Source organism: Cheilinus undulatus, linkage group 6 (genome assembly GCF_018320785.1).
Source record: "Cheilinus undulatus linkage group 6, ASM1832078v1, whole genome shotgun sequence".
NCBI classification, from domain to species: Eukaryota; Metazoa; Chordata; class Actinopteri; order Labriformes; family Labridae; genus Cheilinus; species Cheilinus undulatus.
Window position 1 is genome coordinate 42,968,151 of NC_054870.1, and position 25,727 is coordinate 42,993,877.

At 41.0% G+C, this 25,727-nt stretch overlaps 1 protein-coding gene across 1 annotated transcript in view; it reads right to left on the bottom strand.

The window, feature by feature from the left end:
* The window catches only part of kcnk12 (potassium channel, subfamily K, member 12), a 63,105-nt gene extending 38,597 nt beyond the window's left edge, over window positions 1-24,508 (bottom strand). The window contains exon 1 of the mRNA XM_041789972.1: window positions 24,169-24,508. Coding sequence (XP_041645906.1) covers window positions 24,169-24,508 — 340 coding nt within the window. The remainder of the gene's footprint in view (window positions 1-24,168) is intronic.
* Between the last annotated feature and the right edge of the window lie 1,219 nt (window positions 24,509-25,727).

A 25,727-nucleotide genomic window follows, 5' to 3' on the forward strand; every position in this document is an offset into this window, starting at 1 on the left:
AAGGGGCCTAGCCAAAAATGCTTAAGACAGCCCCGTAGCCCCTCCTCAGCCCCTGAATTCACTGAGCTCTTCATAATGACACATTTTGTATCACAAATGTTTGCAAATGGAGACTGCATGGCTAGCTGCTTGATTTTATACCCCTGTGGCAACAGTTCTGATTGAAACATGTGAGCTTGATACATAAATTATAAAATACTTTTGTCCATGTAGTGTAGTTGGCAATAATAGCAGCAACTATGTCCAATTCCCTCTGGAGCTGTGCATTCCTACTTGCTCATATGTTAAGTCACTCTGATTGGCCTGTAATGAATGAGAGACAGAGTGTTTGTCTAATCACACAGAAAGATTTTTTTTCACATATTCTGCCCCTCCCAAACTCAGACTATGTGGGATTGCCAAATGAATGTTAGCTCTTTGCTGTACAATGGATATCTGAAACAGTTTGTCTAGTGTGTCAAGCTAATGTTCATAAGCTGGCAATGAACATGAGGTCCATGAACCTTGACCCTTGGCCTATGTCCACCAGAATCTTATCATTTAATGTTTGATCAGGGTGAACATTTGTGCAAAGTCTGGAGAAAATCCATCACAGCTTTCCTGAGATATTGTAATCACAAGGATGGACTGCGCAGACGCAGGTACAGATGGATGGACAACTGGAGAACATAATGCCTCTGTGTCTGCTCTGCATGTTATAAACAGAAGTGAAGCTATATTTACAGATGTTAGACAGGCATATACACTGTCTGGGAATGTCCAGCAACATTTCTAAAGTGAGAGACAGAAGGCAGAAACAAGTGTGAAACATTGCTGCATATCGATGAATCTGCTTTCACAGATTGCAAACCTTTCCCACCCACCTCCTGAGAGCACATTTATAACATACACCAACAGTAACACCAACACAGATGGTTTTGTCCCAGCGAGGCGGCGCCGTCATCTAAATAAGAACACGACATCTAAGTAAAAGCACAGCCTGCCTCCATCCTCGCCGTCTATCATGTGACATTTCAAACTGCTTAAATGCCAACTGCATGCTCTGCTAGTCCAAGGTGACGTTGTGTTGTAACCTCTGAGTTTACAAGACGCAGCTCCAACAAATTTGGTTTGCAGTTTCATTCAGGATACATGGTTCTGGTCAGGGAAGCGTGTAATAGGCGCAGACCTTACAAAGGAGCCTCAGTGCAGCCAAATCAGCAGTTTTTTTAAATGGCACAAGGAGAGGAGGAAGATGATCTGACTAAACCATGGGACTTTCTGTTTACTCACACTGTACAAACACAATGAGGGAGAGGATGTGCATGACATAATAAGCCTCTAGTGTTGTTTGGGTTGTCAAAACTATGATTAATTGATAACAACATACTTGTCTTTGTTAGTGTGATCTCAAATAGTCATTTTCTTCATCACAGAGACTCAAGAGACACGATAATTTCTCTGGAATGTAGAGAATACAGTATGAGGAATGTCCTTTTTGGCCTTTTATAGAGGAGGCACACGGAGGGTCAGAACTATTGTTCATTACCTGAACTGTGCAGACACTTTGCTGAGTCTGTAATATCTCCAGCGATTTCTCAGACTCTACATGGTGCAGAGTTTCACTAAATAAGACAGGATGATGCATCATCTCTTACTTTCGGGGAAACTAATGTACCTGATGTGGAGGCTATAGAACTAAATTAAATCGTATACCTAAACTTGATATCTCAAACACAAATGGGAAAAGTCGAAAACAGCACTCAGTCCAGTTCTGCAAAGTTCGAAGGACGATGCATTCTGGCACGCTGTCTTTCAAAGGCAGTGTTATTTTACTAACGTGGCAGAAGCCATACAGTTTTATAACCAGCCACATTTCAAACGTAGATGTGCAAACCTATTTGAAGAAAAAAAAAATTGCATTCCTAGAGAGTGATCCAGGAAAACAAACAAACCCCATTTCAGAAAGTTGGGACTTTGAGTTAACATTGCAAAGCAGATGGATTGGCCAGTCTGTCATCAGGCAAATCCATCCATCTGAAATGTTTGTGCCAGGTCTGAGAACGGCCCTGGCCAATCAGTGTGATTTGAAGAAGATGTAGCTGTAGCTACAGGTGGGGTTTAGCTGTACTGAAAGCCAATAGTCAATGGGTACCGCCAATGTATCATTTAGCTTGGATCTAGCTATAGTATAGCTGCAGCTTTATCAGAAGTGGACCACATTTTTTCATCAAATAAAAAGCTAAGAAAAGCACTGAAAGCTTTTCATGACAGAAATGTTTTCACTGTTCTCCGACCTGCTATAGTATACATTTGCCATAGTTACAGGCAGGGTTTCGTTGTACTGTAGGCCGGTGTATACAAGGCTGCCACCAGTGTAGCAATTGACTCTAATGTAGCTTTAGTGTAGCGGCAGTTTTATCAGAACTTGGCTACAGTTCTTTATTTAAACAAGAGAAAAGAGCTACACTGAAAGCTTCTTGTGTCAGGGATGTTTTTGCACTTCCGCTGACCAGCCTCAGCATGACTTTTATCCACCAACATTGCTCATTCAAACTACAGCAGTGCCTGACTGGTGAGCTCAGGTTACTACCGGAGCTATGCATGCACACTACCTCATTTTGTCTTATTGCTCTGATTGGAGTCTACTTGTAAAGTATTCAATTTTCTCTGGTCCCATTCCTCATTGCTATCCCCCACTTCCTGACTCCCAATGGACATTAGCGTGTCGTAAGAATCAAGTTACTGCAAAGAACCTATGCAATAGGAAGGATTTTGGAGATTTCCCCATCTACAGACCATAATAACATCAAGGAAACAAACACTGAATGCATGTGACCTTTTACCCCTCAGGCAGCACTGCAATATAACACAGCATCATTCTGTGATAGATATTACAACATAGGCAGAGGCAGGAGAGCACTTAAGAAAAACATTGCCACAGTACGTCGCTGCATCTGTTAATAGATGTTAAGAATTTATCATGCAAATTAAACAACATCCAGAAGTACAGCTGGTTTCTGTGCTTGAGCTCATCTCAGATGGTATGAGCTGATGAGTCCACATTTGAAATTGTTTTTGGAAATACTGGCCATCGAGTCCTCTGGGCTTACAAGGAAAAGGGTCATCCAGAATGTTATCAATGGAAAATTTTAAAGCCAACATACATGATGGTGTGGGGTGTATCAGTGCCATAAGCATGGGTAACATGCACATCTGTAATGACACCATTAATACTGAGAGATCCATACATATATAACAGGTCGGTCACAGCCACAGCTGGTTGATGTTGGTATTTATTTTTGTCTGAACTGATTTCTGTCAGGATATACGGCGAATTTCATCCATTTATCGGAAACCTTTGATTTAATGAGGTAACAAAGTTTAAAGATTGACTAACTCACTCCCACATGCTAAGTAAACCTGACTCAGACGTGACTGAAAGTGTAAACAGCCATATCCTCATAGAGATGCTACTAACTGAAGAGGAACAGGACCTAGATTGTCTTTAATGTTAAGTTCAAAGCATCTGCAATGGTGTGGAGGTGTATTAGTGCCATAAGAATGGGTAACTTGCACATCTATTAGGGCATCATCATTACTGAAAGGTAAAAACATCCCTTCTTATTGCAGCAAGACAATGCCAAGCCACATTCAGCATGAGCTACAACAGGCTTTGGACAAACAGTAACATTTTTTGGGCTGAAAATGGGACAAAAGGGATTTTTATTTTTCTGCATATGAATTTAAAAGGCAGCCAGCCCTTTTAAAAGGCCCTGTTAAATTGTGATGTGTATTTTCATAAAGAGCTCTGTTTATAGAGTACAGAACTTGGTGAATTTGTCATCACTAACTGCAGTTAATGTATTGCATTGAAGTGCTGCTGATGCTGTACAGAAATAAAAGCACTGCACAAGAAAAGGCTCTGCAAAAACTGCCAAAAATGAAGCAAAGTGATATCTGTGCATGTCTGTTTTTTGCTACAGACATGCCGCTAGAACTTAGAAGCTTACACTGAAATCTGAATGTGCTTCTGATTGTTCATATAAAAACAGCTGTCACCAGTTTTCTGTGTACAGAGCGCAGAGAATATCATAAGCTTAACTCAAACACCCTAAAGTTACAGATCTCAACAACAGGATTCATCATTAATACGACCTTTTTGTTTGATGTAAGCTCTTCTGTCCACTGTTGATTTTTATTGTCTATTTGATGTGAGAAAGCTGTGGAGACACAGAAAATGCATCAGGCTGGAATCAAACCTCATGCTGTTGTGTAAAGGACTCAGCATTGGAACACAGGGATGCATGCTCTACTGATCATTTGTGCCCGAACAAGCTAGTTTAGCTTGTTGAAGACTTGCTCATGTGCATCGGGGCAGAGTGACAGCATGGATGTGGATAGACTGACAGGTTAGACATCCAATTATTTTGTTTGGTCCAAATAAGAGTGGATGGACTTACAGGTCAGTAGCAGCCACAGGTGGTGGATTTTGTTCTTTATATTTTGTCTCAGCATTTGTTGAACTGATTGCTGTCAGGATGTACAGAGGATTTCATGTATAAAGCACAAAGTTTTGATTTAATGAGGTAAAAAAGTTCATAAATTGACTGACCCGCTCCCACATGCCAAGTCAACCTGATTCAGACGTGACTGGAAATTTAAACAAATGTATCTTCAGTGACAAAACAGATCAAACAGGTTTCAGTTTCACATCCATAGTTTCCCCTCACCAATCCATTTCTCTTTATGCATGTCCCTCTCCCCCCCTTTCTCACAGCAGCTCCTGACAGTAATGTTCTGAGTCTGGTCAGGGAGGTCTGTCTGTATCAGTCTGCCTGGAAAAGTAAGAGGTGGCACTTAAAAGCTGGGTTTGAAAACAGAAAACTCTAAAAGCTGACTCAAAAAAATGTGGGCTTTTTTCTTTAAGCTCATAGCTAGATGTAAGTGTGCCAGGTGTAGATGGCACAGGTACCAGATGTGCAACACAAAACACAACATATAGCCATCAAACCACTGTCCAAGCTTATGAATGAATTCAGTGAATTATGGTTTTAATTAGCTTAATACAGACTTTCCCAAACTTCAGTGCAGTGCGGCCAAATTTGAAACCTTAGCAACTGTAACATCAGACTCAAAACATTTACTTCCTTATTATTTCATAAAAGGAGAATTTCAAAGCAAATGCCTGGCTTTAAAAAAATATTAACTCCACAAAAAAGTGTTTGCATAATCATTAAGCACAATAAATGAGCCACCAGCATTTGTTTGGTTTCAACATCCACCAATTCACTCATATTTTCTTTTATAATCTTTCTCTTGTAGATTTAGCACCAGTTAAACCATGACACCTGGCCACACAAAATGAATGTTGAAAAGGTGACATTCTAGCTGCGCTTTGTTACTTTTTTGAATGTAAAAAAAAATGAAAAAGTTTTTCACATGTAATTGTGTGTATGATGATCATTTAAAATTTGGTTGTAATTTTCACAAACAGGTTTATGGTTTGTATATAAGGAAAGAGCCCTCCTGCAGCAGCTCCAGGGCCCCCCAGCGGGACCTGACCCACACTGAATATAAAGGCTGTGATTTTGGGAAAACGTGAAAAGGGCAGACTTGTAAAACTGCAAAAAACAAAGAAACTTACAACTCTGTTAAATCTGTCAGTAAAAACAACAATCCCTTTGAGAGTAACAATTATAAGCCAGTTTTTAAAGTTGATTTTTGTGTCAGGACCAGGATCAAGTAGCATGAAGTGCATCTCCGGTCCTGGTAGTAACTCTAAAAGGTAATTATATGAAAACATTTCTGGTGTGAGCTGTAATGTTAGCAATGCCTAATTAAGTTTACTGTGTGTGTTAGTAAGAATTTTAGGAGCAAAGAAATGAGCAAAGGGCTGCTAGCTGCAGAGGTTAGCTGTTGTAAGGTAGGCAAGTACATTCTTGAATCTAATCCTCATCAGACAGGGCCTTTCTGTTGGGCTTGCATGTTCTCCCCTATTCATGCATGGATCCTCGCTAGGTAAATGGCCTAATAGTGATGTAGTGCCTCATGTACAAGGGCGGCCCGTATTAAAATCTGGCCTGTGAATCCTTTCCTCCATGCCGTTTTCTCATCCCTGTTTCTGATTCCACTATCTTCCTCTGTAATAATGCAAAGAAAAAGCCTTTTGGATAAAAAAAAAAAAGTCTGTAGGTGTGAGTGGGAGTATAACTTTTTTTTGGTTCCCATGTCAGCACTGTGATAGACTGGTGACCAGTCCAGGATGTACCCCATCTCTTGCTCAAAAACAGCTTGGATTGGTTCCACCCTGAACAGGATAAAGGACATAGATAAAGCCTGGAGGGATAGAAATGAGCAAATGCAGATAATGTAACACTTTCAGCCTTTTAATAATTAATACAACTCTGCAGCATAGATATTGCCCAGTTCACTACTAACATACACTAATAGACAAAAACATTCGGCCAGCTGATCTTTACACGACCATCAACTACAATGATAATCCTTGCACTCTGATAGAAGGAGACTAGTGAGAGAGGCCACCAAGACACCTATGACTACCCTGAAGAAGTTCCAAGCTTCAACAGCTGCGATGGGAGAGACTCTGCATAGAACAACTGCTGCCCAGGTTCTCCACCAGCTTAAGCTTTATGAGAGAGTGGCAAAGAGAAAACCACTGTTGAAGAAAACTCAGATAACGTCCTGACTTAAGTTTGCCAAAAAGCATGTGGGAGACTCCATGGTCGAATGGAAGAAAGTTCTGATGAGACCAAACTGGAGCTTTGTGGCTGTCAGACAAACTCTGCACATCACCATAAACATACCATCCCCACTGTGAAGCACGGTAGTGGCAGCATCATGCTGTGGGGATGCCTCTAAGCATTGGGCCATGGAAGGCTTCTGAAGGTAGAGGGTGGAATGAATAGGCAAAATACAGGACAATCCTGGAGCATACAGTCAAAGCTACACAGAAATGGTTTAAAGACAACATGGTAAATGTTCTGGAGTGACTGGGTCAAAGCCCAGACCTCAATCCAATAGAGAAATTGTGGCTGGACTTGAAAAGGGCTGTTCACGCCTGACCCCTGTGTGACCTGACTGAGCTTGAGGAAGAATGGAGTAAAAGTGCAATGTCCAGATGTGCAAGTCTAACAGAAAACTGTTTCCAATATTTATCTGGTGGTTGTTTTTAAGTCCAGCTGTCTGGCTGCTTGTGATCAATAGCTCTCTCTCTCTCTCTCAGGTTTGCGTGTGAACCTAAGAGCTAAATGTTTCCTCTATGCACTGGGATTGTTGCTGTGCTTACTATTGAATTCAATCTTGGCAGCGCAACTGGAAAAATCAATATATTGTTCCACCCCTTCTGTATCAGACGCCAGTTTGATCATAAGTGATTTTGTAATTTGGCATCCTGGGGGCAACAGAACAAGCATCAAACACATCTGTGAAGGCTCTCAGTCATCCAGGTCATCATAACTCAAAATTTAATCAAAAAAGGCCACTGGTTCCCATCCATTAAAGCTTCTTTAGATCTAAACTCATGATGAGAGGCAAAACATCGTCAAGAACTTCAACCAAGTCCAGATGCCTTTTGGATTAAACTTTGAAAAACTGTAAACACAACATTCTTGTAATATCAGTGTAAAGTTAAGTCATGTTTCTATGTTTTGCTCTCCACCAGTGCTAGAGGGAAAATATCTGTCTCTCAAGTTGTGAATGCTCTTTTATGTTCAGCAGTTAGTTTCAGGCTTTGAGTGTGTGTTGAGCTGCTTAGTGATGAGCAGGCTTTTATATCGTGTTTTTTTAAATCATTTTTGAGGAAAACATAAGCATGCTGTTGTGAATCAAAGCCAATAACAACACATGTGACTACTTGATTCCAGTATTGATTGGTGCAGAAATATTGAAGGGTATTTCTGAGGAATCTGATGCAGAAGAACAAACAGCAATCTATGAGAATGAAAACCATGCGGCTGCTCTAATGAGGCCCATTGAATACCACACTTCGACCTGGGATCAGTGCTTTGTTAGAGAAGAGACGATCCCTGTCCCAGTGAATCCTTAGAGAAGAGCCATGCCGCTCTGCACAAACAGGGTTTAGCAGGATTTCATCTTCCCCAGACGGTGCCCTCCCCTGACATTCCCCTCTCATTCTGTAGATTTCAGTACTGCATGGTGGTTAAATAGGCCGCATTTAAAGGACAAACTGCACAAGAATCTGTTTTGTGCTGTTTGTTAAACTGTCCTATTTGCTTTGTCTGCTTTTGTGGCTTCTCTGAGTGGGCGGATAATCTTGTGATGGAGCAAAGAAGCTGCAGTGGCTGCCAGGGGCAAGAGGAGGCGAGCAGAGTCCATCCCTAGGAATAAATAGCCCAGAACAAAATCCAAATCTGCAGCTGAATGTGATGTTGAAATGAATAACTGCCACAACTGGTTGTTCCCACTTAATCTTAACAAGTTAAACATCTCAGATCAAGTAGCCATCAGTCAGTACTCAGCCATCAGTAAGAAGCACTTCAAATACAACACAGTACTTTTCCAAAATGTCATTACAGCAACTTACAATGAGACCCGCAGGCCCATTAACGACTACAGAGAGCCGTCCTAATTGGCAGTCATCAGCTATCAATCAGCCTGGAGCACTATAAATAGCTTTCTTATTAATAGAAACAAACTCTTGTGCCCTCTTTAATGAGTGTTCTTACAGTAAAGCAGTGTCTGAAAATCTAGAGCAGGACATCACAATTTAGAGTTTATGCCAAACAAACTCTTCAATCCATGAATCAACAAGATGAGACAAAACAAGGAGAAACTACAGCCAGAGTCTCTGCAGACATCTTGGCAGCTCGGAGAGAGAGCTGATCGTCCACTGATCAGAGGACTCGCTGTTTGATCAGCATGTCAAAAGTGTCCTTGGGCAAAATCAGAGTCATTGGTGTGTGAATAAAAGAGATTAGAGGCTGATGGGCAGCTTGGCAGCCTTTGCCATCAGTGTATGAATTTGTGTGTACAAGCGTAAATGTGGCATGTAAACACTTTGAGTCACAGGGAGATTTAAAAGAGATTTAAAAGATGCTGTCCGAGTGGAGTTCATTCATCATTTACCACCTTTGAAGCTGCACTGAGACGCAAAGGTGCTTCAGTCTGGATGACAGCATTAAAAAGACAAGGCTATGCTGGTGATGTTAAAACTAAAGTTGTCAGAAGATCAACATTAGCATTTTAAAATTCCACTGTTTTGCATTCAAAACTTTTTGTGTCACTCTGGAATGTTTTACTGTCTTAAACTAAGAGTAACTGACTTCCTGTTTGGATAAAGACCTGCTTCTGTAGCATGCACCTAACCATCCAAAAGCAACTTGTTATGGACTGAAATGGAACTAAGCGAACAAAAAAGGTTGATATCATGAGATTAATTGCAATTAAAGTGCACTAATTGTGGATGTAAATTAATTGTGATTAATTCAATTAATCTTGACACTGCCAGTTAAAACATTACTACACAGGAACTGGACAGATGAAAGTTGGCACCTGTTGACATGCTTGCTTCTGTTTAGGGCTGTCAAAGAATTCATATTTTAATCAGGACTGATCATGGAATTTCTGCAGTTAATTGCAATTAATTTGATTGCGTGTTTTAAATACAAGTATTTTACATGTTTAAATATATATATTTAATACTAATGCATGATATTGCATTTTACCAATATTCATTATGCAGATATTTCATAACTCATTTTAGCCAATACCAACCTGATACTGATATATTCACATCTTTTTTATTATAAAGCACCAAGTGTCTCCGCTGCAAACAGAAGCTGAGTCAATCAGAGCTGAGAGAGGAGCAGGGATGTTCGTAATCTGTTTGTGGCCTCATTCAAAATGTTGAAGGGCTCATGATGGGCCTCCTTGAGTGTATAGCGCCCCAGGCAAACAAATGAAGCTCAGTGTTACTTCATGCAGGACACAGTAGGCATACGCCCAGCTGTGATCAGCTGACAGCCAGCTGATCCCAGTTATCGCCTCCCATCTCCCACGGCCAATCAAGGCTCTCTCAACACAGTGGTCCATTTAAATATGATGTACTTCTCATTAATCCCTGCCTGTGTTAATGCTGATGCACAACGCTGCTTCAGGTGCTAACAAGGCTTAACCTCCTCCACCCCAACCTCCTCCTTTGCTTGTTGTACCCTCATATTGCGATGCTTGCTACTATGTATGAATTTCTTTTGACCTAATTTTATTGTATTCAGCACAAATTGTCATTAATATATCTATCCATTTGGGGTTTTCTAGCTGTGCACTGCCTGGAAAGTGAAAGCGTGCTGCTTGACTAACCCAGGGAGCCTTCTCTGCCATGTAAAACTGTATATTTAGTTTGCAGTAAAATGGTTACATGTATGATGAGTGTTCCTGACTAAAATAAATGTACTAGTATGTTTTTTTTCTTCTTTTTTTTTGTTTGTTTTTTACCAGTATTTAAGGCCGATATATGGCTTATACTACCAATGTGTATGCCATGTATTAGCAGTAAATTAGGGACATTCCTAGGTGAATAATTCCCTTTTTGATAACATGCAAATTCTTATAGCCTTTGGCCAACTAGTCTTAAGTCAAGTAAATACATTTTGTAAACTAACTTCACACTGCAAAGGTATCACTACTTCACACTGCAATGATGCAAAGTTGGTTTGCAGAATAGAGCTCAATAATGCCCTCATACTTTTCTGTGGCGCTGGTGTCAGGAGTGAAATTTGGGAGTGGATCTGACTTCCAAGGTCAATGGAGCACAACAGTAATCCCCAAATGATGACTCGGTGCAACATTTTGGGATTTTTTAGAAAATCTGTAACCTGACACACCGGATGGATTTGTTTCACACATCCTTTCATACACAGCGTTTGGGAAAGGGCAGAGCTTTTAAAAAAAAAATTCAGGGGATGATTGGATGAATGTTCTGTTTGTCACATCTTTACAGGCCAATCAGAGCAACAAAACATGTGACGTCATAGCCCCAAACTGAGGTTTGCCGCTACTGACGAGTAAACTCCATAGAAAGCTGCATAACGCAAACCATGGCAACTGTAGACATGTCATGAACAGCGTTTCTGCTAGACTTTTTTTGTCCCCGGTCAAAATGACCGGCAGTCCTCAAGAATGCCGGCCATTTAGAACAACTACTGGACATTTGCTTTAACATTATTTGGCTGCATTAACAGCAGCAAAACGCATAAATCTCTCTCTTATTTTTTTGTGTAAGTAGTTTATCAAAATGAAAACTGCGTGCGTTTTCCGTTAGCCTGTTAGCACATTGGCCACTATCATAACTTTGCAGCTTACAACAGCCAAATACCATCCTCCACCAACAACAACGAAGCATCCAAACACATAACAAAAGTGCCCTTAACCTCTCTTAACTGGACACTGCGTTAGAACTCTACATTTCAAATGAAAAATGAGTCTTACCGTCAGTTGCTAATATCTGTCCTCATGATGATATAACTGTAACCTCTCTGAAGAGAGACAGAGCCTTTGTTATAAGCTTCAAGCAGTCCATGCCGTTCTGCATGATGTGATTCTGTGTTGACTACAATCCAACTTTATCTGAGGATTGGTCATAGGTAGTTTATCGAAGTCCACTACACTCTGCTCAGCGTAGGCCTCTCTCTCTCTGCAGCTGCATCGGTGTTTACGGTGCTCAGCTATACAGTTCCCTTTGCTTCAGCCTCTCCATTACTCGCAGCAGTAACACAAAATCCCTCCATACCGCTGATGATATTAAGCCTTTGGTTAACCAGGAAAACCTCATTTAGATTAAAATTCTGCCTTGTGAGAAAGCTCCAGTCAAACTTTTCCACTTTCCCTGCATAGTCCCCAGCAATACTGAGCTGGCACAGAGAGATAGATTTGCTTTGACATCATCGTGCATACATAATTAAACATGTGCTTGCCGTCTGAGGAGATAAACAACCCTAGCACTGCAGGACAGTAGATGTAGTAAGATTAGGCAACTTTTAGTTTATATTAATGCATTCTTGCAACATATCTTCTAGGTTACACAAAATATAACATGCAAGTATTCAGTATTTACTTATCTGGTCATTTGCATGTTTTCTGCCGGACATTTTGACCGGTTATATTTTTATCTGCCGGACTTCCGCCCTTTTTACTGGCCAATGACTGGCAAACGCCAGCTAACGGAAACTCAGGTCATGACTTTTGCAGTTTTTGAAAAGAATATAACTCAATGCTGTTCTTTGTTCTTCTTTTAACAAAGAAATGTCATCAAGTTCTGGTAAAACTGGCGCTTTTGCAGCTTCTGCTAAGCTCTTGCCATAATTGCACCGGCCTCTCCTTGCTGCTTGCATATGTCCAAAAGTACTGCCCCTCGACACTGATTGGTCCTGCCACTTTCTAACAGGCCCCAAACGGTTCAGATGGGAGCTGTGCAAGATGGATTTGCCAGTAAGAAACACGGAAACAGGAGTATCTATCTGCTTTGCAAGGTTAGAAAATCTTTTTTTTATGGCACCAGTTTTGAAACAGTACACCCAAGAAGTTGTCTGAGAGATATCAAGGACAATTGGAGTAATGATGTGGCATGCCGCCAATTACAGCAGTAAGACAGGTAAGCTTGGCACCCCTATGGAAGGGTGCCAAAAAAGATGGGTCGGTTATTTGGGACCTTTTCCAATGGGATAATGGAAACACACATAAATATGTGCTGTACCAAACTGAACTGGACTGCTCAGTACATTAGTCCTATTATATTGGCTACTATTGACAAGCGACCAGTTAAAATTTAGTCAGAGTTTTTGGCCAGGACTGTAGGCTAGAAATAATAAAAAATGTTAATAATTAGTTTAACGGACTCACTATTCAGGTGCTGACTACAGAGGGATCTGATTAAACAGTCCAGCCAGCTAATGGCAGACAGCCCTATTGTTAATATTGGCAGAAATTTTCATATTTGTGGACATGACTTTGAACTTTTTAAGCCAGTATCTGCCAAGTCCAGCATTGTGCTGATAATATTGTGCTTCCCTTATTAAAACATGTACTTAATGTCATATCAAAACATCTGACAGTTGTAGAAATATAAAAATGAAGTGTCAAACTGTTAAAAAAAACAAGAAGTATATCAAAATTGATTTTCTTACGCAGAACTAAGCTGAAAAACTTGGACTAAAAGCATGTTCTCGACCCTAGAAACAGCACTTCTAGTTTTGTGGCCAGCTGAGACATTTTCATGACACCTGGGCAACCGTGGAAAAAGTTTGTGTGCTATGAAAAAAACTGAAAAAAAGTGTGATGAAAGTGGTTTTGTCCCCTGCTGTTTCAAGGTCAAGGATAATTTTTATTTCCTTGAAGTGCTCAGAGGCAATGGAAATTTTAAATGTACAATTTCCAGACAGAAATTCTTCTGAGAAAGATATCGTGAGCTGACAAAAAGCTCAAGAGCAGCTTCTGAGTGGACTTTGAGATACATCTGTTTTCACAGAAAGGTGCTCGAGTTCTAAAGAACAACAAAAAGCTGCTTTTGTTGCGCGTTCTTGTCTTCATAAACAGAATCTGTAAGAAAGGGACAAGGTGTGGTGTGGGAAGCATTCTTCTTTCCATGTGTAGTATGAGCAGTCCTTTAGTGCTTCTGTGAAATCGGTTACGTAAAGGAAAGAAGTCAACATGGAGCAAAAGAGGTGGACTGCATCAGCCAGTATGCTTTCCTGGAGCCCTTTCGGTTATCATCTGATGGAAACGCATTATTGTATTGATCTCTGTAAACAGATTCGGGCATTTAAAGGGCAGATAACAACTGGTCGTAGACATCGTCTCCACTCTCTAACTCCATTCTTGTGTCTCAGGTTAATGGTTGTGATCAGCACTAGTTAAAGGAAGTCCTGCCCTTCATATCCTTGGTATCACTTGTCAGAGTTACTGCTTGCTGCTACACCAGAGGCCCCAACAAATTGCCAATCTCTCCCAGAGGCCATATTGCCATCAGATGATAGCTGAGATTGCATTTGTTAAAACCGTACCTCAGGCAAAACTGCCATGTAATTTTTTCTGTGTCTCCTGCAGTATTTCTAGCAAAGGGGAAGACAAAGCTCTAGTTGCAACAAGGAGTGTAATGATAATTGTTTTGTGCCAAACTGTTCGAAGGTCATGCTTTGGTGGATTTGATGAACAAGCGTAATTGGAGAAAAAAGACAATCATACGACACAGTATCCAGACCAGCGGTGGAAATTAACCACCCACTGTACATGTTGTTATGCTGGCGTTAGTGCAGATCCATAAAAACATCATCAGATCTCCGACCCGGCCATTCCTATGAACACAGTATCTCAAGAATGTTTTGACTGATTTTCTTAAACTCTGCACAAATATCCACTCTGACAAAAAAAGAGCACATTAAATTTTGTTCAGAGGTCAGTGATCATGGTCAAAGTGAACAGATTACAGTAACATGCCCCTATATTTCCATGGTTTAGTAGGCCTTGCCCCTGAAGTTTACAACATGGATGTGCGTAATACGCAAAAAAGACTGGCACCTTTAATAAGAAGTCTGTTTCCATAAATATCCAAGAGAAGTAAAGTAAAATAAACATTTGATGTTTTTCAGCCTGAAAACTGGCATTAAAGAGAATTATAAATACAGAATGTGGAAGGAAATCCCTGCTATGATTAACAGTATTGTTTTTGACGACACATCTTCAGCTAATTGAATAATTAATTTTTGTGATAGAATATACAGTGCCAATAAAAGCATCCACCCCTTGGATGTTTTAGCCCATTATTTATTTCATAAATCAATCAGGACCAATATAATTGGGCTTTTTTTGACAAAAAAACAAAAACAAAAAAAAAACGTGAAAACAGATTTCAATAAAGTAATGTCAATAAAAATATAAGGGATGTACGATATTATCAATCTGGTATCTGTAGATATCAAAACTTCTGCCAATACTTACATCCAATATTTTAGCTGTGTATTTCAGCATATCGACTGTAAATTTTGTCCATACTGTTTATACTAATAAATTAGCGGAGTTTTAGGCTGAACCAACAGACCTTTGTCAGTTGAGGTCTTTTTTAATTTCTCCTCATTCTTTAAACTTTAGTGTTTTTAAGGACTAAAGTCTGTTTCCTTGGTCATCAGCAAAACTTAAAGTGTGTCCAAAAGGACTGAAATTTCTTGTCTGAAAAGCATAATCGAATATCGATATCAATATCAATATTGGCTAAAATGCATCAGTAAATGTTGGCATACCGGATATTGGCAAAAATCTGAAATCGTGCATCCCTAAAAAATATGTAAGATAGAATAAGTGACTGCATAAATATTTGCCCCTTCATGTCAGTATTTAGATGCACTTTTTGCAGCAATCACAGCACTGAGTATGTGTGGATAGGTCTCAGTCAGGCTTGAACATCTGGACTCTGCAATTTTACTCCATCCTTCTGTGCAAAACTGCTCAAGTTCTGTCAGGTTGCTCGGGGATCGAGGGTGACCAGCTCTTTCCACGTTCAGGCATAACTTCTTTATTGGATTCAGGTCTGGGCTTTGACTTGGCCACTTGAAAATATTCACCTTGTTGTCATTAAACCATTTCCATGCAATTTTAAATCTTCTCACAAGCAACAGTTCTCTTGCCAACTATATAAGATTGTCCTCCAGGATTTTCCTGTATTTTGCCACATTCATTCTTCCCTCTACCCTTCAAAGCCTTCCAGGGTGGGCTGCTGAGAAGCATCTCCACATCATGATGCTGCCTCTATTGTGCTTCACAGTGGGGATGGTGTGGTGATGTACAGGGTTTAGTGTTGCACCAAGCATGGCGTCTGGTCTGATGGACAAAAAGCACCATTTTGGTCTCGTCAGACCCAAGAATTTTCTTCCACTTGACCATGGTGTCTCCTATATGCCTTTTGTCAAGATGAGAGATGAGTTTCCTTCAACAGTGGCTTCCTCCTTGCCACTCTCCCATAAAGCTTTAACTGGTAAAGAAAACAGCCAACAGTTGTTGTAAGCAGAGTCTCTTCCATCTCAGTTGCTTAAGACTGTAACTGTTGAGTTAAGACAGTCCCTTTAAAGGGGGTGAATATTCATGCAACCACTTATTTTACATATTTTTCTTTAGTTGACATGACTTTGTAGAAATCTGTTTTCACATTGACATTAAAGAAGGCTTTTTAAATCATGACCTTTGTGAGCCATTACACCCCTATTGCAACACAAATGACAATTGATTGCAGTCAAAACTCAATGCAAACAAGTGGCTGGACTGGCCACAGCTTCACTTTCATTCTTCAAAGCAATATTATGGAGGCACATCAAGGGGAGCAAAGTGTCACTGCTGATTTAAAGCCTCAGCAGCGTCAGCGCAGCGATGGGAGGAGTGTGGAGAGTGCACAGGGGATGCCAGGCTGATAGAGATGTGAGGGGAGGCCCCCAAAATCCCTTTTATATCATCAGCTCACAAGCGTGCTGAAAAAGTAGCACACAAGCCTGAGGGAGAGGGTGGGGGGGCGGAGGAAGAGATCAAAGAGAGATGGAAATCCAGACAGAAATCCATGCAAGTATGAGAAAAAGACAAAAAAGTGCAGACAGACATCATCCTTTGTTCCCCCCAAGCAGCTGAGTCAGTTTATCTGATCCACTGGGGGATGACTGCTCTGCTGCATGACAACTGGAGCACAAAGAAATTCAACCTGCTGCAGACATGTACACAAACACAGCTGCTGTGGTTCCCCTCCTGCGACTGGGTGAGCCGAGTGCACGGACGCCCTGAGAGCGCTGTGTCTGGGTATCAGAGAGGAGCCAATAAAGCTCTCCTGACAGCTCTACAGTAAATAAAGTTCTGACAGGTCCCCTGCTTGTGTGGATCCAATTCTCTCTGTGCACCCATCAGTTTCCCTTATCGCTCCCACACCGCTGTTTTCAATTAATAAGAGGAGCTTGAGCAATAACAGAGTATATGTTTGTCGGTGCTTGTGTCTTCAGGTCAAGGTCAGAGATGGATGAATGCTGTCAGCTCATGTTCATTTGTTCACACATTCACACTCACTCACGCCAATCCTGCAGTCAGAGAGGGGGGACCAGAGGGTACAGGCTAGGGCTGGGCGGTCCGGATCATTAGCTTTGAAATGATTCTATTTAAAATCAAACTAGAATGACACCAGTCTGATATAACAGAAACTAAAACAGAAGTTCAAGACACTCAATATTTGGCTTTTTTTTATGTCAAACTTCTTTATGCTGTCTAGATTGCACAATGGCAACACCTCCCTATTATAAGGTTGTAACATTTTCTACACTTTTAAATAATCTGTGTTTAAATTGCTCAAATATTGATTATTTTAATGATTGGCAGTGTCAAAAATTGCAGAAACCTAATAACCTTCAGTCATATTTTTACATAAAGAGAGAGAGCACAGTCCAAGTTGCATAAATAAGTTGGCAACCCCTCATTCCTCTCCAGTTCTGCTCACTTTTCTTAATGTTGCAAACTGTGCAATTAATGTGCAATTTAGACAGCCTGAATAGGTCTGTCTGCAGATTTTTGATGGTTAAAAAGTAAATACCCAATAAGGGGTGTCCAGGGTGTCTACTTCGATTTTTTCAAACTATCAATTTCATTTGATAGTTACTTATAATTAGGGCTATTAGCATTAATGCATTAATTGCAATGTAATTAAGGTCCATGATTAGTGTACCAAAAAGCTGAAGAGGGACAGGAGACATGGGGAGAGTGGGGAAAGACATGCACTAAACTTATGCCAAGACTGGGGAACCGGCAACCTTTAATTTCTTAAAAATAGCATTAAAGACACAATTTAGAATTTCTGCACTGAAATGTCTATATTAATTGAAAATGTGACCATTCCTATGTTATCTATATTTTTAATTGAGGTTTTAACCTATGTAATCAATTTCTTAACACTCTTAAAGACAGAGAATTTTTATAATTGTAACGTGTAATGTGTAATTTTTATAGTTGTAATCTTTTATGGAGGCTGCCATATGTTGTGAGTTCACCCAAACTTCCAGAATGTCAGGCTGGGGAACCGTGTTTCTGGGACATTAATGAGCAGTACAGGGACTCCACAAGGAACAGTCCTGGCTCTGTTCCTGGTTACACTGTATACATCAGACTTCAAATACAGCACTGAGTCCTGCCACATCCAGAAACACTCAGATGACACTGCAATCGTGGCATGTATCAGAAATGGACAAGAAGCCAAATACAGGGATCTAAGTGCCTTCAGTGACTGGAGTCACAAAAACTGCCTCCTACTCAACACCTCAAAGACAAAGGAAATGATCATAGATTTCCGCAGATCCAAACCCCCTCTTCAACCAGTGAACACTTGTGGCATGGACATCAAGGTGGTGACATCGTACAAATATTTAGGTGTACACCTGGATAATAAGTTGGACTGGTCTTAAAACGTAGACTTCATCTACAAAAAAGGGGCAGAGCCGCCTCTTTTGCCTGAGAAGACTCTGATCAATAGACATCTGCAGTAAGATGCTGCAGATGTTCTATCAGTCTGTGGTTGCAAGTGTTCTGTTTTATGCTACAGTCTGCTGGGAAGGCAGTGTAAAACACAAGGATGTAAGGCATCTGAACAAACTGGTGTAAAAAGCTGGCTCTGTGGTTGGAATCAAGTTAAACTCATAGGAGGATGAGGTAGAGAGATGCACAATGAAGAAGGTGGAGGCCATTCCGGGGAACATGGATCATCCACTTCATATCTCCCTAAATGACCAAAGAAACAACGGCGGTGGACGGCTCCTCTCTCTTTGCTGCAGGACAGAAGATATAGAAGATCTTTTGTACCATCAGCAATAAGACTATATAATTCTACCATAAACAGATGAGACTCCAGACAAATGAATATCTCTTTGGGGATAAATAAAGTAATTGTATTGTATTGTATTGTAAACTCACCTCTGTAACAAACCCCTGAAAAAAAAAACCCTGACACTCTGCAAGACCAACGCCACTCAGCACCGCCCACCTCTGCTGCCTCTTTCTTGAAATAAACTGACAAAGGCACTTCCTGATCTCACTGGAAACAATCCCAGAATTCCCATATATACATGTTCTGATCTGTAGAAAAGTGGATCAGCCCATCTCTAAATATGAGTCTACCACTGCTACTTAAGTCTCATGGCATAAATGAACTTTTTACCTCGATTGGATCAATGAATGATTATTCCACCCACCTCTGACTCTTTGTGCTGGAAATATCTTTAATCTTTTTCATTTCATAGCTAAAAGGAACATGCACAGATTAACAATTTATGGTTATTTTTTGGAAAAATTGAAATCAAAACACATAGCTGAAATGGAAATGTTTTTTGAAAAAAGTCAAATCTCAGAGACGAGTGAAAAATAAACAACTTGTATTTCTTGCTAACAAAATGAATTTACTTTTATACTATTATATAAAAAGTAGAAAATGACTTTGCTGCTCATGCTGCACAGTCAGCTTAGTGTTTGAGTTTAAGTTGACTGGACTGGATGGTGCCACATGACTTCTTCTTTTAGGTTTCCAGCAGGCTACCTGCCTATCACATGACTACACAGCCAGTAGTTTTAAAGGGTTGGTGCATTAGTAGAGAGAGAATTACAAGGTAAAACAATTAAAATAATTGACATTTTAGGTTTTTGTTGATTAGAGGCTCTAATTGTCAGTTTTGATTATTTTTCGATTAGTTGCCCAGCACTAACTCACAGGAAGCTCAGTGGACAAATAAAAGTCATCTCCACCTTGTGTTATAAAACATTTACCCGCTTAATCTTCCCTTATTTCCTTTCCAGTCCACAACAAGTTCCTTTTTCCACGGTTAAGTTCATGCTATAACTTCAGCTCTATCAGAGGTTGTTTCAAAATAAGGCAGGTCTGTATTTACACAGGAGATCAAAACCCGTAGACAGCAAAAAATCCTAAATGAAACAAAAAGTTTTCAATGCAAATGGTGGAATTTAATCAGGAGAGTAATCAGGATTAACTACAGTAACGCTGAGATTAATTGCAATAAGAAATTGTAGTTTTTTGACCATCCTAATAAATATTACTATCAATTTATTAAGCTCCTAAAAATAAAATGAAATAGGTGGCATAATAACTTCCACTTTTGACTAAACATTTGTAATACCATCAGTATTAAACCTATTCATACCCCTTCATACACATTAACACGACGCAGCAGTGGAGGAAACTGGGGTTAAGCGTCTCGCCAAGGAATGCAGGAGTTGTGGAAACACAATTTAAACACAGCTGAGCATTCATTTTTTAAAATATTACTTTGAATATGTTATTGTTGATTGTAAATTTCTTTGTGTATGAATGGTGGTCTGAATTGCCCTGCCTCGCCCTGTTGGGGCCATCATGCATGCAGTGCAGCTCACCATTGGCCCCCGGGCTGCCCTGCGAGGGGCACTTGCTCTTTTCTGACCTATTGCACGAGTAAATGTTAAAATGAGGGGGAGCAGACGGGGTTTCTCATTGACATTCCTGACGGTTTTGAATGGAAATGTGGCAAAAGAAAGAGGCTGCACCCATGGGTGCTGTCCTATAGCCAGAGATGAGTGTGCTGTTCCTGGCAGGCAAGAGAGTCAGATGTTGCCAAAGTCCCCTCACAGCCAAAATGTAACACATGAGTGGAAAAAACAAAAATGTTAATCTGTTATTCTGCATGTATGCCAGTGGAGAGAGGCAGCCAGAGGGATGGCAGCACCAGACTGTCAGTAATCATATTGTTATTTAACTAACAGAAAATAGATTATTATTAATTCTGTGACTAACTATCTGTTATGTGGCTTCATTAAAGAATAAGATCCCTAAATTGGATCTTAACATATCCATACCACTGAAAAAAATCCAGTAATTTCAATGGTTGAGTGCAGTAGGGCCGGGAAATACAGACCAAAATCAATTTTTGGTCACAAATGTTAAACATGTGTAATATTTACAGCCCAGTCCAGCAGGGGTGAGTGCTAACCTCAGTCAGGCCTCCTCACCCTAGCTCTGTTTCCATCAGCCTCTTGCAAAGCCTGGCTCTGCTGGAGGTGGCGATGCTGTTTGGTCTGCGATGGCCACGTGGTAGGGTAGGTTAGGCGTTGGCGAACACTTATCCTTTCTGTAGGCACAAGTATCTCGTGTTTGCTTCGTATCTACAATCTCTAGTCAGAGTGGTTCCGATCAGGTTGGAGAGAGGGAAAAGGTCACACACAATAGTCTGGCACGATGATCTTTAGAACTATCCAAAAATCTGGCTGACTTTGGTTGGAAAGGGGGATTCAAGCCAACTATCGACATGATTATTGAATAGTGTGTCACCCGCTTGACTTTGGTTCATGAAAAGTAGTCAGAAAAAGAGAAAGAGAGCGAGGAAGGCATGATTCAGTGTTTTATGGTTGAATTCCAACAGGAAGTATAAAAGATGGAGTCGTCAGATGCCACTGACACCATCAGAGGGATTGGCCTGATTCCATGTCTGCCATCAGGCAAATTCATCTTCTCCAATCTGAAATGATTGTGCCAGCTCTGAGAACGGACCTGAGCAACCAGTGTCAACGAGAACAAGGCCAGTTACGAGTGGGGTTTAGTTCTGTTGTGTTTACACCAAACACAGTCATCTATTCGCACTAATCTGAACATGCAAATAAAGGGAGTTTACTCGCTTGTTTTTTTTATTTGTGTGAAATTCTCAACTTGAGCATCAAATCCCATGTATGTGAGTGCCCACAAGACATGTCATGGGAGGGGCTGCCTTCTCCCATAACTGGCATTTCAGTAAATTATCAACAAAAATGGCTAAGATTGACTATAGTATTTAAAGCTTAACAGGCAATCTAACAGGTACCTGAGGATCACCAGAGGATCTCCATGCTCATTGGCCATCACGCCATGAGTGATTTGCATGGGTACAGATTTTCAACTCTCACAAATGGAGCTAATGCATTGAACACGACATGAATTCGCCTAATTCTCGCACCTCACGTTCACAGCATTAGCGTCGCCCAAGGCAAATTTGTGACTACTGGCTTCTTTACATTGACTTTACATGTCATTAACTCGCACAAATGATTTCAATCACTTCCATGAACACAACATTATACTGCGAGAGGGTAGCAATGACTAACAGTGTAGCGTTTAGCTCTGATGTAGCAATACTTTTGCTGCAGTTTTTATCAGAACTGGACCCCATTTCTTTGTCGTAAAAAGCAAAGAATAGTACTGAAAGCTTTTCACGACGAAAAGACATTTTTGATCTTCTCCTTCCCTGCTTCAGCATGAGTTTGTGATTGTTACAATGTGGTTTAGCTGTACTGTTAATCGATACCAGTGGCTGCCACCAGTGTAGCGATTAGCTTGGATGTAGCTACATGTAGTGGCAGTTTTATCAGACTTGACAAGAGCCGAACTGAAAGCTTTTCTTAGCAGAGAAGACATTCTTGAACTTCTCCTGAGTGACTTCAGCATGAGTTTCATCCATCAACAAGCTCCGTTGTTCATAAACTACAACTGTCTGTTGAGCTCAGGTTACTAATGAAGCTGCACATGACTACTACCTCACTTTGTCTTGTTGTTCTAATTGGCCCATAATGAATGGGACAGACAAACCATTTATCCAATCCTCTTCTGAGGATTTTTTGAAAAGTCCTGCCCTTCCCAAACACTTTGTATGGGAGGTTTCCCAGATGAATGTGAAATACAGCCATGCAATGGATATACTGAAGAGTCTGCCATGTCAGGTTAGTGTAATGTCAGAGGTTTCCTTCAGCGGTTCTCTTAACAGTTCAAACACGTGTTTCAACAAAGCATCCTTTAACGGTGCGTAATATTGCATTACTTTGCAATTCCATTAAGACCTCTGTTATCAACTAGATCAAAATTGCAATTTCAGCTGTAATTGCGTGGGGATGCTGAGAGCTGAATTGTGGAAGAACTGCTGAAAATAGCCAAAAGCACAAAAATAGTTGAAAAAAGCATAAAATGGCATAAAGGTAGCTGAAAATGGCATTCAATAGTTCAAAAAAGGATAAAGATAGCTGAAAGTAGGCTTAAAATAGCTTAAAAAAAAAGCTAATTTTGTCCTAAAAGAAGCTGAAAATTGCTTTCAATGGCTGAAAAAGCATAGAAATAGCTGAAAATAGCATGAAAATAGCTATATTTTAAATATTATAAAAGTTAGAAATGAGAAAAGTCACAGCAGTCGAATGACGAACAAACTGAATTTTTCAAAGTCCAAACGGTGTTGATACAACAAAGTATGAAGGAGGAGATAGCTGGTGCTGAGTAAGAATTATAAACAAAATGGCCGATGCCAATATCAATAGTGTGGATGCTCAGCATCCCCTCTAATTAGGCTATAAATACTGCCTAACCCATTTGGGGTCATGAGCTGGAGTCAATCCCAGCAGGCAGGGTCCTGCCTAAATCACTGTGCTGACATACAGAGATAAACAACCACCACCCACGGTCACACCTACTGACCATTTAGAGCCACCAATTAAGCTAACCAGCATGTCTCTGGACTGGAGGGAGCTGCATGCATGCACAGTGAGAACATGCAAACTCTAACCAGAAAGGCCCTGAGCAACTGGGATTCAAACCAGGAACCTTCTTGCAGCTCTAACCACTGCACTACCTTGCAGCCCCGTACTATAACATATTATTTTCAGGTGACATTTTTAATGTGCATGTTGTCGTTGTGCACCAGGTGGTGTATATTGGATTTGGTGGTTATTGGATATTGTTTTTGTTCTTTCTTTGCAATAAAAACATATCAAGATGTGATTTTTGCTCATATCACACAGCCCTATCTGCATGTAGATCAGTGGAAAGAGGGAGCCTAGAGGGATGGCTGATAGTGACCATGTGGTTCTTCAACTGAAAGAAAAAAATGTTACTATTAATTCTGTTACTAACTGTCTTGAATGTGGCTTACTTGTAGATGAGGTCCTTAAATTGGCCCCTAAGACCTCCAAGAAAAATCACTTCTCTTAATAGTGTGGGCTGATGCATTGTTGGATTTATCTTTCTCTTACTGTGTGTATGGACACGCGTGGTTCTCTTTAAAATAGTGCAGGTTTTTACTACTATTTAAAGGATAGCACGCCTGGAAGCAAAGGTCAGAGGAATGAGTAAATGCTGCAGAGATCACCCACCTATAGTCGACACCACAGTCCCAACAAAATAAAAAGCTCCAGTAAAATCCCATCGTGGCCTCAGAGCGTCAGCCCGTATCCCGGCGGCGATGGCAGCCTCGTACTCCCGCAGGAAGGAGTTGAGCTCCTGCAGGCTGATGTTGAAGGTCTCGCTGAAGTTGTGGAGCGTCCCGTTCCAGCGGCCGTGAGCCCGCAGCTCCGAGGGCCTCTCGATGGCAGAGAAGACCGCAGCGCCGCACAGCAGGTACACGATGATGAGGACGGCGAGCAGCACGAAGCGCCCGTTGTCCTCGTTCAGGTGCAGGGAGCGGCAGCCTTGCAGTCTATGGCTAGGCATCATCCAAATTTCAGCACCAGGCGCGCGTCGGACAGCGACAAGCTCCACATCGGAGACGGCATTCACTCTGCTGCAGGTGTCCTCTGGAAGTCACTGTCCTGCTCTCTCACTGCACTTCTGTGGGCAACATTTCCTCCACGTTGTCCCATTGTAGTTGTGAAGTGCGATTATGTAAAGCAGAGAGGCAGAAAAAAAACGCACCACTTGTGGATTAAAGTCCTCACATCCACGGAAGAGTTCACGAGAGGCGCTGCAGCTGCACGTTTTCATATTACACTCATTTTCCTCAACAGATGTTGCAATGCAGTCGTTGTGAAGTGAACTGCAGCGCAAATCCAAGCAGACGCGCCGAACGCTTCTTCTTTGTCCAAATGCAAGCAGTGGTAGTTGTATCCTCTGGGTCCCCTGCACCAAAATGTTTCCCACCAAGGAAATTCTGCAAGTTCCACGTTCAAATCCCTCACATGCCCTCGAATAAAGTCACATATCCTCAGGCTGGCTCAGAGTGTGGATCTGTAGCTTTCATGTGGCACATTACATCCTGTCAGCGCATATGGTGAGATCCCTCCTCGATAGGAACCGGAGGCTACAGCATCCCGCCACTTCAGGAGATCGAATGAGACATTTAGGCTGAGCAGCGGGCTGAGGAGAAGCGCAATCCCCCCGTGCGTCCCCAGCTGAGGCAACCAGGAGATTTACATTTTCACTCGAGTGCAGCCGTGGTACTTCGTGCCATGCGCACAAAGCAGAGTCCACTCACTGGACACTGGGCTCACACGAAGAAACAAATGCACACTCCTGAACTAAGCTGCTGAGGAAGTGTCTGAAAGCCTCAACACGGGACTGGTGGCACAAAGACATGGGATATTTAGAAAAATATTAGTGAGAATAAAGCGAACAGGTAAAGAAGCATAAAACACTTTAAAAGCTCTAATGTGTCCTAGACTCCTGGGAGGAGTTTTTAAGCGGTTATGAAACAGACTGACATTAATATTGAAGCCTCTTTATGACCTACTAAAGCAACAGAGACTATCAGCAACGAGACTGAATGTTTCTAAACAGGTATTTATTATGCTCAGGGTACTGTCAGCAAGACTATGGGGTGTGTGAAATTCTCCTTATTAAGACGATTTCAGTAGATTTTTAATTAAATTCATTAAAATATAGAAGGAGTGAGTGTGGTTTAATTTGATGCAATGTGATGGATGTGATTCACTGATTT